At 36.0% G+C, this 18,066-nt stretch overlaps 1 protein-coding gene across 1 annotated transcript in view; it reads left to right on the plus strand.

Moving 5' to 3' along the window:
- The window catches only part of RAB11FIP2 (RAB11 family interacting protein 2), a 32,474-nt gene that overhangs the window by 4,103 nt on the left and 10,305 nt on the right, over nt 1-18,066 (plus strand). Inside the window, exons 2-3 of the mRNA XM_085064732.1 lie at nt 7,524-7,966; nt 8,645-9,104. Of these exons, the coding sequence (XP_084920858.1) occupies nt 7,524-7,966; nt 8,645-9,104 (903 nt within the window). The remainder of the gene's footprint in view (nt 1-7,523; nt 7,967-8,644; nt 9,105-18,066) is intronic.

Below are 18,066 nucleotides of genomic sequence, written 5' to 3' on the forward strand. Positions count from 1 at the left end.
AAGTTTTTAGGCAGAGGCCTCATGATAGAATTTGTCTTGTGTTCTAAGAAACTTGCTCTGGCTCAAGACTTACTGAAACAAAGTAGCCTATTAACTATAACTTGATAGTGAAAATTTTGTACACACCATCATGCAATGTCCTTTTCCTTTCTGAAACTGACGATTTTTCAAATTCTTAAAAGTAAAAATTCCTGGAGCGGTTAGATCCAGATGTGGCTCAGATGGTCCCTCACTAGATCTCTTCCAGAGACTTCATCCAAAGCATCTGCAGGATCCCAGTTCATTTTCTTTCTGCTTTAGTGCAAAAATGCCCATTGTACTGTGAAAGTTCATAAATTTGTGTGTCTGACATCTCTGCTGTAAATGGACAGGGCCTTTTTACTTCTGCTCTTTTTTCCAGAACTGAAAATGGGACTCCACATGCTGAAAGATTTTACTGAGGTTTTTTACCAGTTCAAAAAGCTTTGGAAAAACTGCTTTAATGAAGATGTATTTAGCATAATTTTTCAGACGTTACATTTCTGTCATGGCTTTTGCTTTTTGTAGTAACATCGCGTGGGTTTTTAAATTCATACTGAGAAATACATGACAGTTTTTTCCGTCTGCTCTTGCAAAATAAATAGACCTCTTCTACTCTTCCATTTGAAATGTAAATTATGATCAATGAATGTACTGTTTTAAAGCATATATGCTTTTTAATAATAATTTCAATTCAGTTATAGTTCATCGTTAGTTGCCTAAATGCTGCTGATAATCTGATTGCATAGCATCAAAACACATTTTTTAATTACTATGGAATAAAAAAAAAATACTCATTTGCTGACATGTCCCTGTTTGCTGAAGTATTTTTCAGTTGTTTTTCACAATGACTGTGTTTAGATTTTTTTCCACCTGTGGACTAAATGACCACAGCACTAGAATAACAAACTGCTGTTAACTTTCCCGATGTTACTTATTTCCTCAGCTTTTGCTTCATCCTGGTTACTCTCTAATTCCACTCTATTTATTGTCCATTCCTTTACGAGCTTTCCTGGATGGCTATTTTATTTTATGTTCAGCTGATTTAAGATGCAACACTTGTTTGGAATGCTATAAATTTGAGGAGGCAGGTGATGTAGAGTTATTATTTCTTATGGAAATGTTGGAGGAGACATCTTTTATTTGTGATTTAGTTCCTCTTCTCCCTGGAGTCTATAATACCTCAACAACACTCCCCTCCACACACACACAAATTGCAGCACTTGTTAAAAAAAAATGCTTGCTTGAGCATAATACAGTGAAGGAGTCTTGGCCTTTTCTAAAGATACTTCTCCACTTATATTGATAATAAAAAAGTCAAAACCAGCTTCTCAGCAAGCAAACAAAAAGAACTAATGGTTGACCATGACCCATATCCCTGTGTTGTAGGCACTTTAGTGCTGCTGAGTTTCCTGAAAGAGATGCAAATAGTATGGCTTTTTCCAAATTAATGTGAATTCCTTCTTGGCAGCCTCTGTCTTGGATATGAACATCCTCTTCAACTGCCTCTGCTCTGTCCTGTCATCTGTAGCAGCATAAGCAAGAGGGAGGCACTTGAGTAGGTGGCTTCAAATGCATGTGGAATTATGAACAAGCAAACAACTAGTAAACAGATAATATATGGGCTCAATACCTGTTAATGAGTGGGAACCATTTTAACAATATTTCTACAAAACATAACACACTATCATTTACTAATTTTTAGTCTTAAATTTAGTTTAAACTAGCAAAATGCATTTTAAGTGATGAACTTCAATAGTAGTGGAAATGGCAGGGTGTAACAGAAAATGTCTTTATTGTGGTTAAAGCAAGAGAAAAACCTAGTTCCACTAAAGTCAAAAGTAGGAAGAGAAGTAACTGAGAAAATGGTTAAAGACACAGAAATAAAGTGCAGCCTGGAGATTCCACACAGGTTGTTTTGTGGTACCACTCATTAAATAGAAAAAAATGAAGAGATATTAGTAGTGAGGAACAGAAGAGAAGGATGGTTATGGGAGAAAACAAAGTTTTAGCCAGTTGTAGCTCTGTGGAATTACAGTGATATTTTGAATTCTTTAGTAATATTCCCAGCATTTACATTTTGACAGCAAATCCATGCACATCCTCTCAGTAAGTCATAATTCTGAGTCAGAGTCTAAGTGCCATCTGGATTGAAATGGTTCTGCATTTTCTGTGCACACACACACATGCTCGCACACACACTCAACTCAAAGAACTGGCTTAATTCTCATACCTTCAGTTATTTTTTTTCGAAAATAAAAGTATTCACACATAGTCTTTAGCCAAAATAATAAGTAAACTAAGACCACTTTAATGACATTGATTCCAGTTGATGTTAGCAAACCCTGTAGTGAGGGTGTTGTGATAGCTGTCAGTTCCCATATGTTTTGTGGTGTTACAATGTCACTCTGTAGTATTTATTTTAAACTGCTTTGAATATCTCATTTCACTTGGCTTCCAGAAAGTAAGAGTATTCATCTTTGTGAGTGTCATCACTTATTTTAATAAATAATCTGTTTTCTTCTTAATTCCCCTCATACACAATGTAGTCTGTGCTTAGCCTCTTGTCTAAATTTTCCTTCTTGCTGACTTTTGGGGCAATGTCTCAGTATGGTATCAGAATGATTTATTACAAAACATACTTCTGCATTTTTCAAATTACATATGCTGCTAAATGAAAATGTCAGACAGTTCTGGGCTTTGGATATTGTCTTTTATCAATTAGCTGTGGACACTTATGTTAGTGGGGTTTTGTGAAGCAAGTTTTTCAGTGTATCTAGTTTGGCATTAGTCATCTGCTTTGTTCCTGTGACAGCTCATGGACATGTTCTGTCATTGAGATTCTGATGGTCTTATAGGGGTAAGTGTAGAAGTATCTGCATGTAAAGAAAATTCTCATTACTTGTGTAGATAAGGATGCTGATTCTTGCCTGTAAAATCAAAGTCTGAAGTTTTGGTGGATGCTGTGATGATCACAACAATTCTTTTTGCAGAATTTCTTCGTAATTTGTGAATTAAAATAAAGATTTTGCAAAATTCTTTGGGTGCAATCTAATGCTTTCAGCAGAGCAAAACTAGATTGGCTCAACAGATGATTGCTGGTAGAATGAAGGCAGTGGTGTGTTTGAGAAGCAGGAAAATGGGAAAATTCCTTCAATACTTTCCTACTTTGGCACTGGCAGGAAGACAGAGTCGGGATATCATCTGTCATCCACAGGTTGAATGTGCTGTCTGGAACACTTGATTGCTGTTTAAATTGGTAGACAAGTTACCCAGTGGTTTTGGAGGCTGCTAAAGTATGTAATGAAAATGTAATTGAAATGAGGTAGTGATTTTTCTTACCCGTGCTGTCAGCCCATCCTGCCCGCTGTTACACGGTAAGCAGAACAGGCGGAGTGATGCTTCTTCAAAGGAGAGAGAGAGGGATGAGTTGGAAATGTCAAATTCCGTGGTAGATTGGGAGGACAAATGAGAAGAGGGGAGGAAAAAACAGTTGAAAGTCTGTTTGTAGATCACTAGCTATTTTAGTGGAATAGGCAGGCCTGGGTTTTGTAACTTGCTCATTTATAGTAGCTTATTTCAGTTTTCTCCTTCACCCTTCCTCTCAGTCTTTCCTAAGGTGAAGCTTCGTTACTGGTAATACTGCACAAGTTAGTAGAGTTTGCTTTTTCCACCCCTAATTGTAGGTGTGGCCAAGTAATCAAGTAATTTTGTCATGGTTAGAAAGTAGCCGTGCTGCTTCAGATAGCAGTTTAGTTTTTCAGGGCTGCCTGGTCAGCAGGATTTTCCTATTTTGGCTTGTACGTTGATCTTCTCTTTGCGTGTTCAAAAAAATTGTCAGCATGCAGAGTGGCAATTTATAGAATACTTAAAAGCAAAAATTATCAGAAACCTGTGCAAGACAGGCAAAGCCCATTAGCACACTGAAAAACAGATGAGAGAAGGAAGCAAGGGTTGTTCTTATAGAAGCTGTAGGGGAAAAGTTGAAATTAGAGGGTGTATGGAGGACATTGCCCTACAGAACATTTGAAGGTGAGAGCAAGAAGTATGAATGTGATTCCGAAGGCAATAGGGCTTCCTTTGAAGTTGGGAAAATTTGCCAGACTTTGTACAAGGTCTGTTTAAATAAAGACTGTCTGCAAGACTGGATGTAATATTTGGTTATTAAGTAAAAGGGCATCTGCTCTCATAAAAGCCACCCTGTTTTGTTCATGTATGTTATTGGCTATTTTCCTACTTTGTACAGGCTTTCTATAGAATAAGCTCATGGCAGCCTGACAAATGGAGCATTTATGTGGCTAAAAGTACTGTAAACAAAACCAAAATAGCAAGTTTTATTAGCTTTTATAATACATTTCAATTTTTTAAATTGGCAGTGGTATAGTGGAATTTAGTGTTTTAGGACCCAAATGTTGTTATCTGAAAACAGCGGACTTCATTTTCCGATTCTTTTTTCTCTCCTGTGTAGTGCTGTTTTTCCTATTTGCTGCTCACGCCCATGTGTTGTCGAAACAGATTCTAATAAGAAACATTTACTGACTTCGTTGCTCGTTCACGTGCAGCTCCACATAAATGCATTGCCTGCGTTTGCTCTCATCTGTTTAAAAAAGTAATTAGTTGCCTTTGAATTTGAAGAAAATCATGATTTCAGTCTGCTTCTCATATTGTCTTGTTATGAGCTGAAGCATATGGAACCTTCATTATAACTAAAACAAGATAAACTCTCCAAGGTAACAAAGAAACCTTCTTGAAATGCCTATGAAAATTAAATACCTGTCTTTCATACAAAGATTTGATCCAGCAGTCATTATTCAAATAGAAATTCCACTGAAGTCCAGTGGAATTTTGCTGGAGTAAAAGAGTTTATGATTAAACTCTCTTATGATTATGATTCTGTTGGAATCAGTAGCAGTGTCAAACCTGGTTCCAGCAAGACCTTCTTTTGTCTTCCTGGGGAAAGGAGAGTTTCTTTGTTTTCCCAGCTGAACTTTCTCCTAATGTCAAGTTCTTCGAGGTCTACTTTGAAAAGAAATGTAGAAACTGTGAAGGCAAGGTAGTTGTGTGCTTCTCTTTAAGAAGAGGTAAATGTCCAGATAGTATGTGGGGGTTTGCCATTTGCAGGTGAGTGATGGTAATGACACAACATTGTTGCTTGGTGAGAAGAATGCCAATAACTGAGGTAAATAAATTTTTAAAATAAGTGAAGTTCTTCCCCATAGCAAAACAAAAGCTTAAGAATTTATGTCTTGATGTTGTTCTAAAACAAGATACAAAGTGTCATGGATCAGTTTAAAGTTTTGGTAATTCCTAGGCAGAAACATAGAAAAATTCACCAGTTTTATCAGAGATAGAGTATTAATGTTTGAAATCTGTGAGGAGAGGGAAAAGGGGGATGTTTTGTTACAGTGTAGGCTGAGCCATTAAATTTGAATGTCAAAAAGTGAAGTCCTTTCTGGCTATTTACGTCTCTTAAAACACTCATGAGCCTTATTTTTACTTATGTATATGTTTAGTGTGTGGCTGAGGAGCCATGGGTAGACTTTCTCAGCCTCAGGATGGTTTTTGTTTGGGGTTTTTTATCTGCACAGACTGGATCTGTCTGAGTAAGGCTTGCTCATTATGGCTGTGTATTTGTATTTTTTAAGGGAATATGTGAACATATTTTCTTTTAAAGAAGAGTTTTAAAGAAAGTAGGCTATCTTGTCTTCCAGTTTTTTCAATATTATGTAGCACAAAGGAAATTGACTTTTGGTTCTGTTGTGTGTTTTCTCTAACAACTCTATAGATGACTTAAAGTGTTTCTGGAATCAGTTACCAGAGAAGTGAAACGTTATTAACTAAAAGGAAAAACGATCCGTCTTCTTCAGACACATATTTCAGGTTTTGCGTTTCATTTAAAATATATAAATGAAGTTACCTCCCAACAGAAGAAAAGCTTTTTTCCTAAAGATTTAATTATGCTTCTACTGATTTGAACTTCTGGGTCTACTGGTCTGGACTCATGTTTTTCAGTGCCAGAAAACAGGAGCACTGATGTTTCTTAGTTATTCTGCTTTAGTATTAAACACAAAATCTTGTGAACATCACAAAGCAACAACAAAAGAGAAGGTATAATACTCTTTATTATTTTGTTATTTCTTCAGTGTGTCACTTTTGGAAGTATTTTCTCAACTCAAAAAACATAGTCTCTGCCTAAAAATTTTATTTCAGTTGTCACCTTTAAAATATATTCATGAAAGTAAGTGGAGGGTTATTTTTCTCCTTTCCTGACTTTTTTTCTATATTTGGCAGAATTGAATAATGTATGCATAACTGTATAATCATTTTCGCATCTGTGCCAATAAGCAATTTAATTTCTCAATCTCCAAGGTAAAAATTACTCATGGTAAAGTGCTGTTATGTTAGTTTGTGTGCATGGGTTTCTCCTGACAGTGGGTTTAGAGCACTTCTTTGGAGCTGGTGGATCTGAAATATGCCCTTGTGCCCTTTTGAAGTAGGGACAGGCTGTTGGTGATGGCTGTGGGGAAGGGATTGGGTGTTGGTCATTCATTTAGGTGAAGCTGTGGAGGGACGATTGAGCCAGAATTCTGCAGATCCTTCCCTGGGACAATGGAGCACAATAGGGAATGAATAAGACACTTGGATAATGATAAAGCTTTTGCTGGACCTGGCAAAGAAACACACTTGGCTTTTTGAAACAGATGATCACACCTTTGATCTCTTTTCAAGGAGTGGGGATTTACATCATGGTTCCAAAGGAAATATTTCTCAAGTTAATCCTGCTGGTGACCTGCAAAAGAGAGGATGCTCTTGGATACACCTACATGCTCACAGTTGTACTTGTGGAGTTGCTGTCAGCATCCAGAGGGGAGGCAGTGCAGAATTGAGATGGTAGTTGAATGTTCAGGGCTCTCAGATATTTCTTAGCCAGTGCTGCTGCAATTGACATAAATCTTAACCAGTGCTTGGAAGGAAGGAATGAAGGGAAAATGTTTGCTAGTGTATAAACCTGAGCAAAATCAAAGGAGGAAGTGTTACTAGACGAAGCAGTTGCCACATAGAATACAATATTGTACATCACTACTAAATATAGGACACTTGAATACTATCATCACTGCTAAATAAAGGACGCTTGAAAACTATCAAGTGTTCTTTTAAATATTAAAATAAAATGTGTCTGTATTTATAATTAATATTAAATACAAATTCTCATTCATGCAAGCTCATTAGCTTTGATGAAGTTCAGTCAGCTTCCAGAGTTGATTTTGGTTTTTTAAATGGGTGGACACTGTAAAGAGCTTTGTATGGCTTAGTTATTAAATTTTCTCTTCAAAAGCAAACATAAACAAAGGAGTTTTTCAGTACAGGAATGGTTGCATCTTTGATACTGGATTTGGGGTTTCCTATTTTAAATCGTTCTAACCAGATGCATTTAACCAACTAACCAGAGTGTAATGAGTAACCTCCAGAAAACACAACTGAATTTGCTCTCTTTGTCCTTTAAGGTGGTTTCCTCTAGAATCCAGACAAGGGAAGAGAACAAAAGACAGAGGAGAAATAAACGTCAATATTCAGTTTATGAGGAATAACATGACAGCAAGTATGTTTGATTTGTCAATGAAGGACAAAACCAAATCCCCATTTGCTAAACTAAAAGACAAAATGAAGGGTCGGAAAAACGATGGGACGTTTTCAGATACATCCTCTGCAATCATCCCAAGTACTCACATACCTGGTGCAAATCTAGAGGTGTGTAGTGGTGAAGTGCAAATGAAATCAAAACCAAAAAAACCTTTCCTCTTGGGACCTCAGCGGCTGTCCTCAGCTCACTCCATGTCAGATCTAACAGGACCACATGTCTCCTCAGAGAAAATGAAATCCAGCACTGTTGGCTACTCTCATCTCTTCAGGCGTCAGCTGGAGTCCTTTGGTTCAGTTGATGAAGGTGGTAAGTAAAACTTGTGACCACTGCAATTTCAGCTCACTGCTCTTAGAGCATTCAGAATCTGTAACTGCAGTTTGTGAAGCACTTAAAAGGCCAAAACGTTAAGAGATACTGCTGGCCTATTTTTTACACTGCTTTTGTTGCTGGTAACTCGTAATTGCTGTTGCTGAGCTCAAGAAATAACTTATATTGCTCATAATGTATGATAATTTAACATTTTCTCTTATTACGTCCTCATTCGAGAGTACATTGCATTCTAGAGGGGACTAGGCAAAATAACATCTTGTGAGAAATGTCTAGTTAAGAAGTTAAAAACTATCGCCAAATTTTAAACCTGAGTTATTCAAAGAACTGAAAATATTTTGCCTTCTTCAGAGTTATTATGCAGCAACATACTATTGTCTCATTCTGGAATGGCACACCAGTCATTGCTGTCTTCCCTGTAGAATTTAGTTTTCATGCAGGAAACAAAAATTTCCTGTGCTGCCTATCCACAAACATTTCTGAAACATGAATCAAGGCCACAGCTGTTATTTTTTTAATAGCTTCGTTACTCATCAGTGTTTTGAACTGAGACTCAATTGCAAAGCTTCTAGATCTAAGCTAAAATGGGTTTTCTGCATGTCATAAACTGTGATATAGTGTCTCATGGATAATATACTAATGACAGATTGTTTGCAGGGAGTCTAAAATCTCCACACAGAAGGACATTAAGTGTTGATACTTCTAAAATGAACCAACTTGACAGCACAGTTGATGAAACTGCACTTGAAGCACAAAATGACCCATTTAATGTGAGTGCTTCGTTACCCCAAAAATTTGCTACACTGCCAAGACAGAAGAATCCATTTGAAGAAAGCCCAGCAACATGGGATCAAAACATAAGTCTGTTTTCCAAACCTGTCGAGATCAGAAAAGAAATTAAAAAAGAGAAAAAAGAGAAAGTTAGTCTTTTTGAAAGAGTGACTGGAAAAAAAGATAGCAAGAGGTCAGATAAACTTAGCAATGGGGGATCAGAGAGTTCCACTGACTTGAAATCACCGAGTGCGTTTGGGGAAGCTCATCAGGAGAGTTTTGATTATGAGTCGACTAATCCGTTTATGGCAAACTTCAAGCCTACGAGCATGTTGCCATCTTCAAGGTAGGTTTTTGCTGTATTTCAATCTGATATCTTGAACATGTTATATAAATGAAAATGTGAAGTGTTGAGGAACGCAATCTTTGTGCTTTATATACGCTTATATCGGTGCTTGTCTGTTTCTAAGTAAAAGTTAGGAAGTTTTTATATGATGTGATCGTTTCCTGCTTTGTTTTGAAGCTACTTTTTTATTGCTAATATGTGCTGTGAATGTTGCTGTGTTTGTGGAAGACCTTCTTTGTGCTTCAGGAGGGACTCTCCCTGCAAGTCTCTGCTTTAACTGAGCATTCCTTGCTAATTGTTACCTTGTCCCAAGTCAGGTTTTGAGAGGGAAAGGTTTCAAGTTTGAGGGAAAGGGGAAATGGAATAAATTTAAAAGAGTGGTGATAATGTGAGTAGTAGAAAGAAGTCCTGTGGATGTCACTGTTTGGGGAAAAAAAGAGTATTTATGTTCTATATGTTAAAGTACAAGAATTAAAGAAGATTCAGTTTCTAAATGGGAGGACCCACATGAGCACTTACCTCTCTTGAATTCATTTGGCTCACTGCAGCTTTGCTGAGTTCTGAGTATTGAAATCGTTGCACGAGGCAGCAGTTTATGTGCTGAGCAGAATGAATTAAGTTACAAGGGCTGATAAGAAACTTTGATTTAAATAAACCAATTTAATCTTTGTTTGTCTATCAATGCTTTACTTGTTCTCCTTAAGAAAAGAAAGTGTAACCCACAGTTAGTTTCCTTTCTGGGTTTTGTTTGCTAGTGAGAAAGATGCACTGTCTCTCTTTATATATATAAATATATATATGTATATTTATGTACACTCCCACCTACATTACTGTTCACAATAGATAAATGTTCAAGAAGGTAATTAACTTTCATTAGTTTGCATTCTCTTTTTTACTTTTTTTTGTGTATAAATGCCAGAAATTAACAGTCCTTGTTTTTTCAAGGTAATGATTCATTTCTGTTTAATGACTTAAATTTGGTAGAAAATGCATTTAAAATTAAAATGCTTCAGACTGGAATCGAAAGGTTGTAAAATCAATCACCATTTTAAATGGAAAACATGGTTCTAACAAATTCACCCTTTCCTGTATATTAATTCCTTAATTAATGACACAGGAGTAATTTCTTTTAGGAAAAAATGTTTCTTACTATCTTGTTCTTTTAGAACAGAGGGATCTTACTGTGTCCCAGCTAAGTTTTTTTCATACATTAGAATGCATGCACTCCTGATTTAAACTTAGAATCATTTTCTTAACAGCACTAATCATGGATGTGAAGTAGATAAATGAAATGAAATGAAACTGCTGAAGAAAAGATTTTATTGCTAGAAGCTCATCCAGACCTCAGTAAATTGTCTTTTTAGTGCCTTCTGTGAGTCAAGTCAGTTCCTAGTGTCTTAAACAACATGTTTACAGACAACCTGAGAATATTTTTTATTCAATGAAGGATTTCTCTAGAACAGCCTAAGGTTAGGTTGCAGCTTGGTTTGTCAGAAGCTAAACTTCCATCTAAATGTGCTCCTTTAAAGAGAAATAATTTAAATAATTTAATTAAAATTACATAGCATTTGTTTTTTTTTAATTAAACACTGTATTCAGGCAGATGCTAGATATAAGTAGTGAAATCTTTTGAAGTTCTTGAATGCAACAGATCTTGATAAATATAAATCTTTAATGGTAATCATGATGGACTTTTTTTTCTTTGTTTTGTAATTAAAAAGCTCATCACAGTGCCCATTCAGAAAGACTCTAGTCATTTGTTTCCCTCTTTGTGTGAGAGTCTCTTTTACTAGTTCTTGACTTTTATGTAAACATAAACTTTTGATAAGACAAATAGATATTATTTTATTTTCAAAAAGCCAAAAATAATAAACATTCTGACCTTTTTTATGAGACAGCTATTATGGCATAATATCTAGCATCCAATAAGTTAAGTTAGAAGCTCTTGATTTTTATATGTTCCATTATGATGTTCTGTGTGAACCTTTTAGACTTAGTTTATTTTCTTTCAAATGTATGTTGCACAGTTACTTTCTTTGAAGGAGAAACTAATACAAAATGTGCATATTTGATAAGTTTACAGTTTCAGTTTACCTTTTATCTGTGGAGGATTTCTCGAATGGAATTCCATTTTTAGTTTTTTGAGCTAGTGATACTGAGGAAAGAATTGTATGAATATGTGGACACAAGATAAATGAAGTTGGGTAACAAATTCAGTATGCAGAAAGCACAGACGGGGAATTTAAACTTTGAGTTGTTTCTTATTTACTCAATTTGCCATTAAGCTCTTTTGGATGGATACCATTTCTGCATATTTTTTAATTGTATAGTATATTTTTTATTGAGGGCTTCCCAAAATCAGTGTTCTGCTGTGGATCAGGTGTTTGCTTTGCAAGTGGATCTCCCGATTAAACCCACTTAGCTAAGCCTTGGTTTGGATGGTGGAACATCCTGACCTGGATTCCTGTCTGATGAAATTCAACTGGAGGATGTGTTCCAGGAGCACATTGTAGCCACAAAACATCATTCTGTGGGGCCAGGCTGCAGACAGAGCAAAGTGGAAGGCAAAAAACTCAACTCATAGCAACCCTGTTACACAACGCTCAAAAAAAATTGACCAAACACAACTCCTTGATATTTATAGAGTGAATGTCAAGTTCTCAGCGCTGGTGAAACCACATCTGTAACCTTAGTGGGACCCTTTTCAGTGACTTTGGTGAACTTTGGGTCAGACTTAAGTCCATCCTAATTAATTGTGGTTGGTAATGTTGACTGACCAGTAACAATGATGGGAACAGCAGCTCATAACATCGACTGCTGTCTGGATGAGCTGTAGGATTTTTTTCTAAAAGCAAGTATCCCAGGATTATTTGAAAATTATTTTTTTTTTTTGCTATTATTTATTATTGCCGTTTCAAGAAGATTTTAGAGATATTTTGGAAAAGCCAAATAAAACCGGCTTGGTTTGTGTACAGTACTTATTGACAGGAAATCACAAAATATGGACCCTAATTTCTGTTAATCTCTGGTGTGGCAAAGGCTTGTTTCTTGGGTTTGGCTGAATCTGTAAAATGGGGATGATACTTTGTTACCCCCTGCAAATGCTGAGTGGATAAATGTGTATTTTTAAATGTTCCTATAGATACGACATGGCAGTGTTATGTAAGTGTTAAGATTGGGGGGGTTCTATTGTCTGTTGTAGGCATAACAGAGACATTTGTGAGCTGGTTCCTTGACAATTTAAAAATGCAGAAGTCTCATAGTGAAACAAAAAATGCTGGTTTTGCAAATACTACAAAATCTATTCGTTTCAGAGGTTTTGTATCATACAGCCAATGAGGAATTTTTAAGCAAACAATGTCTAATGCTCTTAGCCAGCATTTACCAATAATAATTTTGTCTTTGTGCTTATTAATGCACTGTTAGGAAACTTTTACCTAATATTGCCTTAAATTGCAGTCGTTCTTACAATTACTGCTATTGTCATGGCTCTCAGGAGGTTAATTTGCAGTCAGAAGCCACGTGGCTTTTGTGTTGAACACAGTTAAAGAAACTGAGGGTGCTCCTGGAAAACAAAGATTGTTTTGTGCCACAACCAAAGCTTGTGCATCGTTTTTCTGAAATTGTTTTTGTTTAGGAAAATACATGACACCACACTACAGGCTAATAAACTGATGTGAAAATTTCTCAATTTACACCACTTGACAAGTGCTAAAAGAAAAGCATCTTTAATTTTAATGTGTTATTAGGACCTTTTTAGAGAGATTGTACAAGTTATTAACAAGGTCCTCTGAGACAGGAGACGGGTAATTAACAAGACCTACAGAAAGGGAGTTTAGGTAATTAACAAGATCTTAGGCACTGGACACAGGGAGACAAATAGTCCAATATTTAAAGCTGACAGGTTGTTACTAGTCGGATCAAATTCCAGATCTGGGAGACTGGATTGATAGCTGTTTGGGAGCTTTCTATTAAACATTATATATATATAAAATACACACACATAAAAAGTGTGTGTGTCTGTATTTACGCATATATGCATACATGGATAGAGAGGCATTTAAAAAAGCCTTCTAAAGTAGCATTTCCTTGACCTAACTGTTGTTGTACTTCAGAGAAAAGAAGATAAAGCTTGTGCCTCCATGCTGATTACACTTGATCTGAAGTTGTAGCAGTAAGTATGTTACATTTTAAGCAATGTGGAGGATGGAATAGTGCAAGAGAAAGAAACTTGTGTTTTGCTAGGATTCACTGTAACAATTAAGAATAATGCTCATATTTATAATATTATTCACTGATAACTTGGGCATAAACTATGAAGATATTACTTAACTTTTTTTCTGTATTTCTCTGACTGCTTCAGCAGTTTTTCAAGTTTGCAACTCAAAAAGAAAAAAACACCAACCCAATCCTTAAACTTTTACATCTTTCTGCTTTGTAGTTTCTGAATGTGGTTGTTTTCTTCAGCCTCTCTCCCCCCTTCATCACATGAGGCTTTTAGAGCTGCCTGTCTCTCCAATGTCACATGTTCCAAATAAATCAGTGACTGCAGTTTGATTTTTCCCAATGGAGGCAAGATTGAAAGAAGCAATGTCTGCATTTTTGATATGGTCATTATTAGATTTGTTAAAAAATGAGTGAGGTGCCATGAAAACAGGAGGCTCTTGATAACAGCGATGGGTTTGGATCATACTAAATTGTTAAATGTAAAGAACTGCTGATATCTGCTGCATTTCAGCAAACATGAATGTTTTGAATGTGTGATGGGCAGGTAGCTAAAGAAGCTTTTGCAACATCCTGGTGTTCCTCTGTCTGAGTTACTGCTTGTCACTTCAGCTGTGACAGTATTGCAGGTGCCTGTCTCGAGTCAGCTGCAGTTCTAAAGTAAACCCTGTTATCCCAAACCGCACTGAGGGTGAGTTATTAGTGTAATAACTTCAACATAATCAAAGTCACTGTTAAATGGTTTCAGTCTTGCAGAGCTACTGGCAGCAGCTCCATTGGAATGAACCCCAAAAGTTGCCTGATGAGACCAAAGGGCTGTCGTGGCTGTGTGTTTCTTTGCCAAATAGGACATCCAGTGTAGAAATCAATTCATTATTTCTAATTTTCACAAGCCTTTATCAGAAATCTCTATATGTTACTGTGCTTGCTGAAGTAAGAAATCGGTTATGACATTTTAACATATTTATTTCTCTGTTAGTCAAAAAATGACATCAGGTGAACTATGCTATTTTCAGAGCTTTGTTTCCTCTGTCAGTGTTAGCATGTCTTATTTTAAGAGCAAAGTACTTCTGCATTGCTGTTCTTGAAATTAATAGTTTTTTTTCAGTTCTCTACTGAAATTTGACTAGACTTTAGTCAACTGTGATCTACAGTCTAGGTAGAATATTGATGGACTATGACAGTACTTTAATTGTACTCTGGACTGTTAGTATTTATTAATTCAGTTTGGTAAAGCTGTCAGTGGAGCATTATTTCAACAAAAGAACTACACTGCTGAGGCACATGAGAGGTAAAGAGAAATTACAAACCAAATGGAAGTCGTGCAGAGATTCTTAGTCTGTCCTGCCAGGACTGTTACCATCTGATTTAGAAAGATCACTGGATGTGATAAGAGAATAATGAAATCTTTTGCAAAGCTCCTACAAAGCAGTGGTCACAGCATTTGGGATGTGACAAAGATGGGCTGGAGCAATCAGTTCTTAGAGGGATAGTGTAGAAATACTTAATATTAATCTTGATTTTTGCAGACTCCTCACCAGCAATCAGTCATGCCTAATTAATTAACTGTTTTAGGAATACTGTTAGGAAAGTTCATCCTGCTGGCTGCATGACAATGTATTTTCAAGCTTTCACTGTCTCTTGGTGCCCATTAGGGCATGTGAAATCTTTTTTGAGAGGATGCATGAGGCATATTATCTTTCCCAAGGGAAAATACACTGCCTGTTCTATTTTATTTTTAAAAAGAATAATTAGTTATATTGTTTCTTTATTAATAAATGCAGAAACTATGTAAAAGCAATGAACAGTGGGAGTTTTTTTCTGTTTCATTATAAGAACTAAGAATTAGTTCTGGTTTTTTAATCATTCAAAAATGGATTTGGAAGTCTCCGTGTAAAATTTTACTTTAGGGTTGTTTGGTTTTTTTTTTGTTTGTTCTGTTGACGTAGAGATTTCTACTAATAGGGTCTTCTAGCAGAGATGCTGGAACAACTTTTAGTCTAACAGTTCTTTAGTGGTCTCTTGAGAACAAAACTCTTTTGCTATAGCACAACTAGTAAAAAGAAGAATATTTATATACTGAAAAATACTAACTAACCAAGAAAAGGGAGTGATAGCCACAAAACCTGATACTCTTTTTGTGTCCTTCTGGGGTTACCCAAGCTCCAGAGGCCATGGAACATGGCTTGACAGCAGAGCAATTTATACAGTGAAGTGTCTTAAATGATGTTCCCCAGAATCTAATTGCAAAATAAATGGTAGTATGCTTATTCTGTACTTGTTTAGCTGCCAGACAAGACAGTCATTCCTTCTCAGAATATTGAGTGAGCTCTGCATTGCCAGGCACAGCAGGCTGACAATATTCTATGGAAGGCGAAGTTTCTGAATTTCATTAACTGTATCTGATTTTATTCATTACTTTTGGTTTTTTCTAGCGCATTGGTAATAACCTAAATAGCTTCTTAATATTTCAAGATTTGGATATGTGTTGTAAGAATCCAAAGAAAAATGCATAAACACTGTAGCAACAATCAGTCCAAAGCCAGAGAAGAAGGAATAGAAATAGGAATTTCAACTCTAATGGAAAATAAATATGGTAGAGCTTTGCTAATTACCTGTGTGGAGACATTTCATATTAAAGGAAAGAAACTGAAAGCTCACGCTTAGCTCATTGGTATAATGGATATTTTACAGAATGTTAACATAAATTTTAATACTTTGAATAGTAATGATTAATGTAAATATCCTAATTTTAATTTCTAATAGTATACACTACTATCATGCAACTAATATGAATAGCAAAAGATAAGTAAAAAAAGCTTTTGCTCCTTAAAAAAATACTCTTTCCATGGAGCATAATTTAGGAGTCTGATTCCCATTCATTATGTTGTCAGAGTAAATGGCACTAAAATGTTTAAATCAGTTATAGGAAAGATTTGATAAAGATTGTTTTAATCTCTAGGCATTCAGAAGCTAAATATTTAAGCAGCCACTAGACCTAATGTTTGAATTTTTAACTACCATTAAACTTCAAGAGACAAAATTATAAGTTGCAGTCATAAGCTTGAGCTTGTGACACATCCTGAACTCAACTCCACTGTATTCTTTCTAAACAAACTGTAAATTCTCAACATGCAATGGAAGTATTTAACTACCATAAAAAATAGGTGTTATTTAGAAAAAAAAGTTTCATGTGGTTCTAATGAAATGTTTTTAAATAGAGAAAATAACAGTAAAGTACAAAATAATATGCTTGCTATGATTATGAAACAGTAACCCAAACCACTCCACAGAATCAGCATTGCAGTATATCTGTCTCCTTTATTAGTTTATACTATTTTTATTTTTCATCACTTTCTCCCCTCAGGAAAAGGACAATAAGAAAGGGTTCTCGTCTCAGATGAGCTAAAATTGAAATCCAAGCTAATAAAACCCCAGAAATTCAAACAAACTTTACTATTCAAGAAAAATGCAAAGAGAAAGTTATATCCAAAGCAGTGAAATAATACGGAATTATAAAATAATGGATATGATTTCATCTGGTAAAAATGTCTGTTCTATAAATAAAGTAAGTGTCAAGGACACTAACTGAATTCCCAGATGAGTGAAATGGTGGACAGGACTAATTGCTGTGCTGGATTGGAGAAGTCTGTTCTACCTAGAAAGGGGTAGGGGTGATGTACAAGTTGGGTGGCTCAGTGTCACTTCCATGATCCTACTGCAGCTGATTTTTAATCTGTGCTGGTGTGGTTTGCCTCCCTTTTAGTAGCTCCTTTTAGTCTTGAAGGTGATCTGAGTGAGTGAAAGTTTATTATTCGTGAGGGACAAACTGTTAAAAATCAGTATGGGTCCTGAGACATCACCTTAAGGCACGTGAAACACATAAAATGTCCATTTGTTAGAAAAGAAATATCTTTTTACTTGTAAACTGAGCACATTTAGTTTGGGCATAATTGACAAAAAATAATTATAGAATCCCACAATGCCAGTGTTTCAAAATTGCTGTTCGCTGTAAGCTGCACTCAAAAAACCCCAAAAATCCAAAAAGATACTTTTTTCCAAAGTTGTGAACATGTGAACTTCTTCTGTAGATGTTCCCTGCCAGTTTATCCAGCCTAGAGACTGGATTATTACTAATACTATCACTGTGACTGTAACACAGGAAAAAACAATTTTTTTTTTTAACAATTGCTTAGATCAATGATTTCAGAATGCTTTTAGGCAGTCAAGAGAATGGCTGCTCGAAGGAAGCTTGTGATACTTGTACAGCATGTGGGCTGCAGTCCTGGATTCAGGTTTTTTGTAATTATTGCCAGTAATCAAGTGAGATTATAACTTTAGGGATGTATGATTGTGATGAAATTTAAACCAAAAAAACAAATGCTCTCATGAATTTCAATCCACCAAACAGACAACTCCACCAACTGTATGCATTCATAATTTTACAGTATTTTCATTTGAGGTGTTGCCTGGTCCTCAGACAGTGAAATAGGGTTGCAGTGGTGGAAGTCTGGATCTGCTCACACTCACCTTGGGCTGGGAGCACTGACAGGAAAACCTGCAGGGCTCAGCGAGGCTGACAAGCTCCCACCTTACTTAGCAGACACTTTGATTTAGAAAAATGTTATTCTGTGCAATCTCAGCACCTGTTTCTTCCTCGAGAAGCAGTACAGTTTCTACATATCTCCTTAAAATATGACTACGTCTTCATGGGGTTTGGATTTTTATTGGGGAATAT

This window comes from Lichenostomus cassidix, chromosome 6 (assembly GCF_008360975.1).
Source record: "Lichenostomus cassidix isolate B80296 chromosome 6, HeHo_3.0, whole genome shotgun sequence".
In the NCBI taxonomy this organism is placed as follows: Eukaryota; Metazoa; Chordata; class Aves; order Passeriformes; family Meliphagidae; genus Lichenostomus; species Lichenostomus cassidix.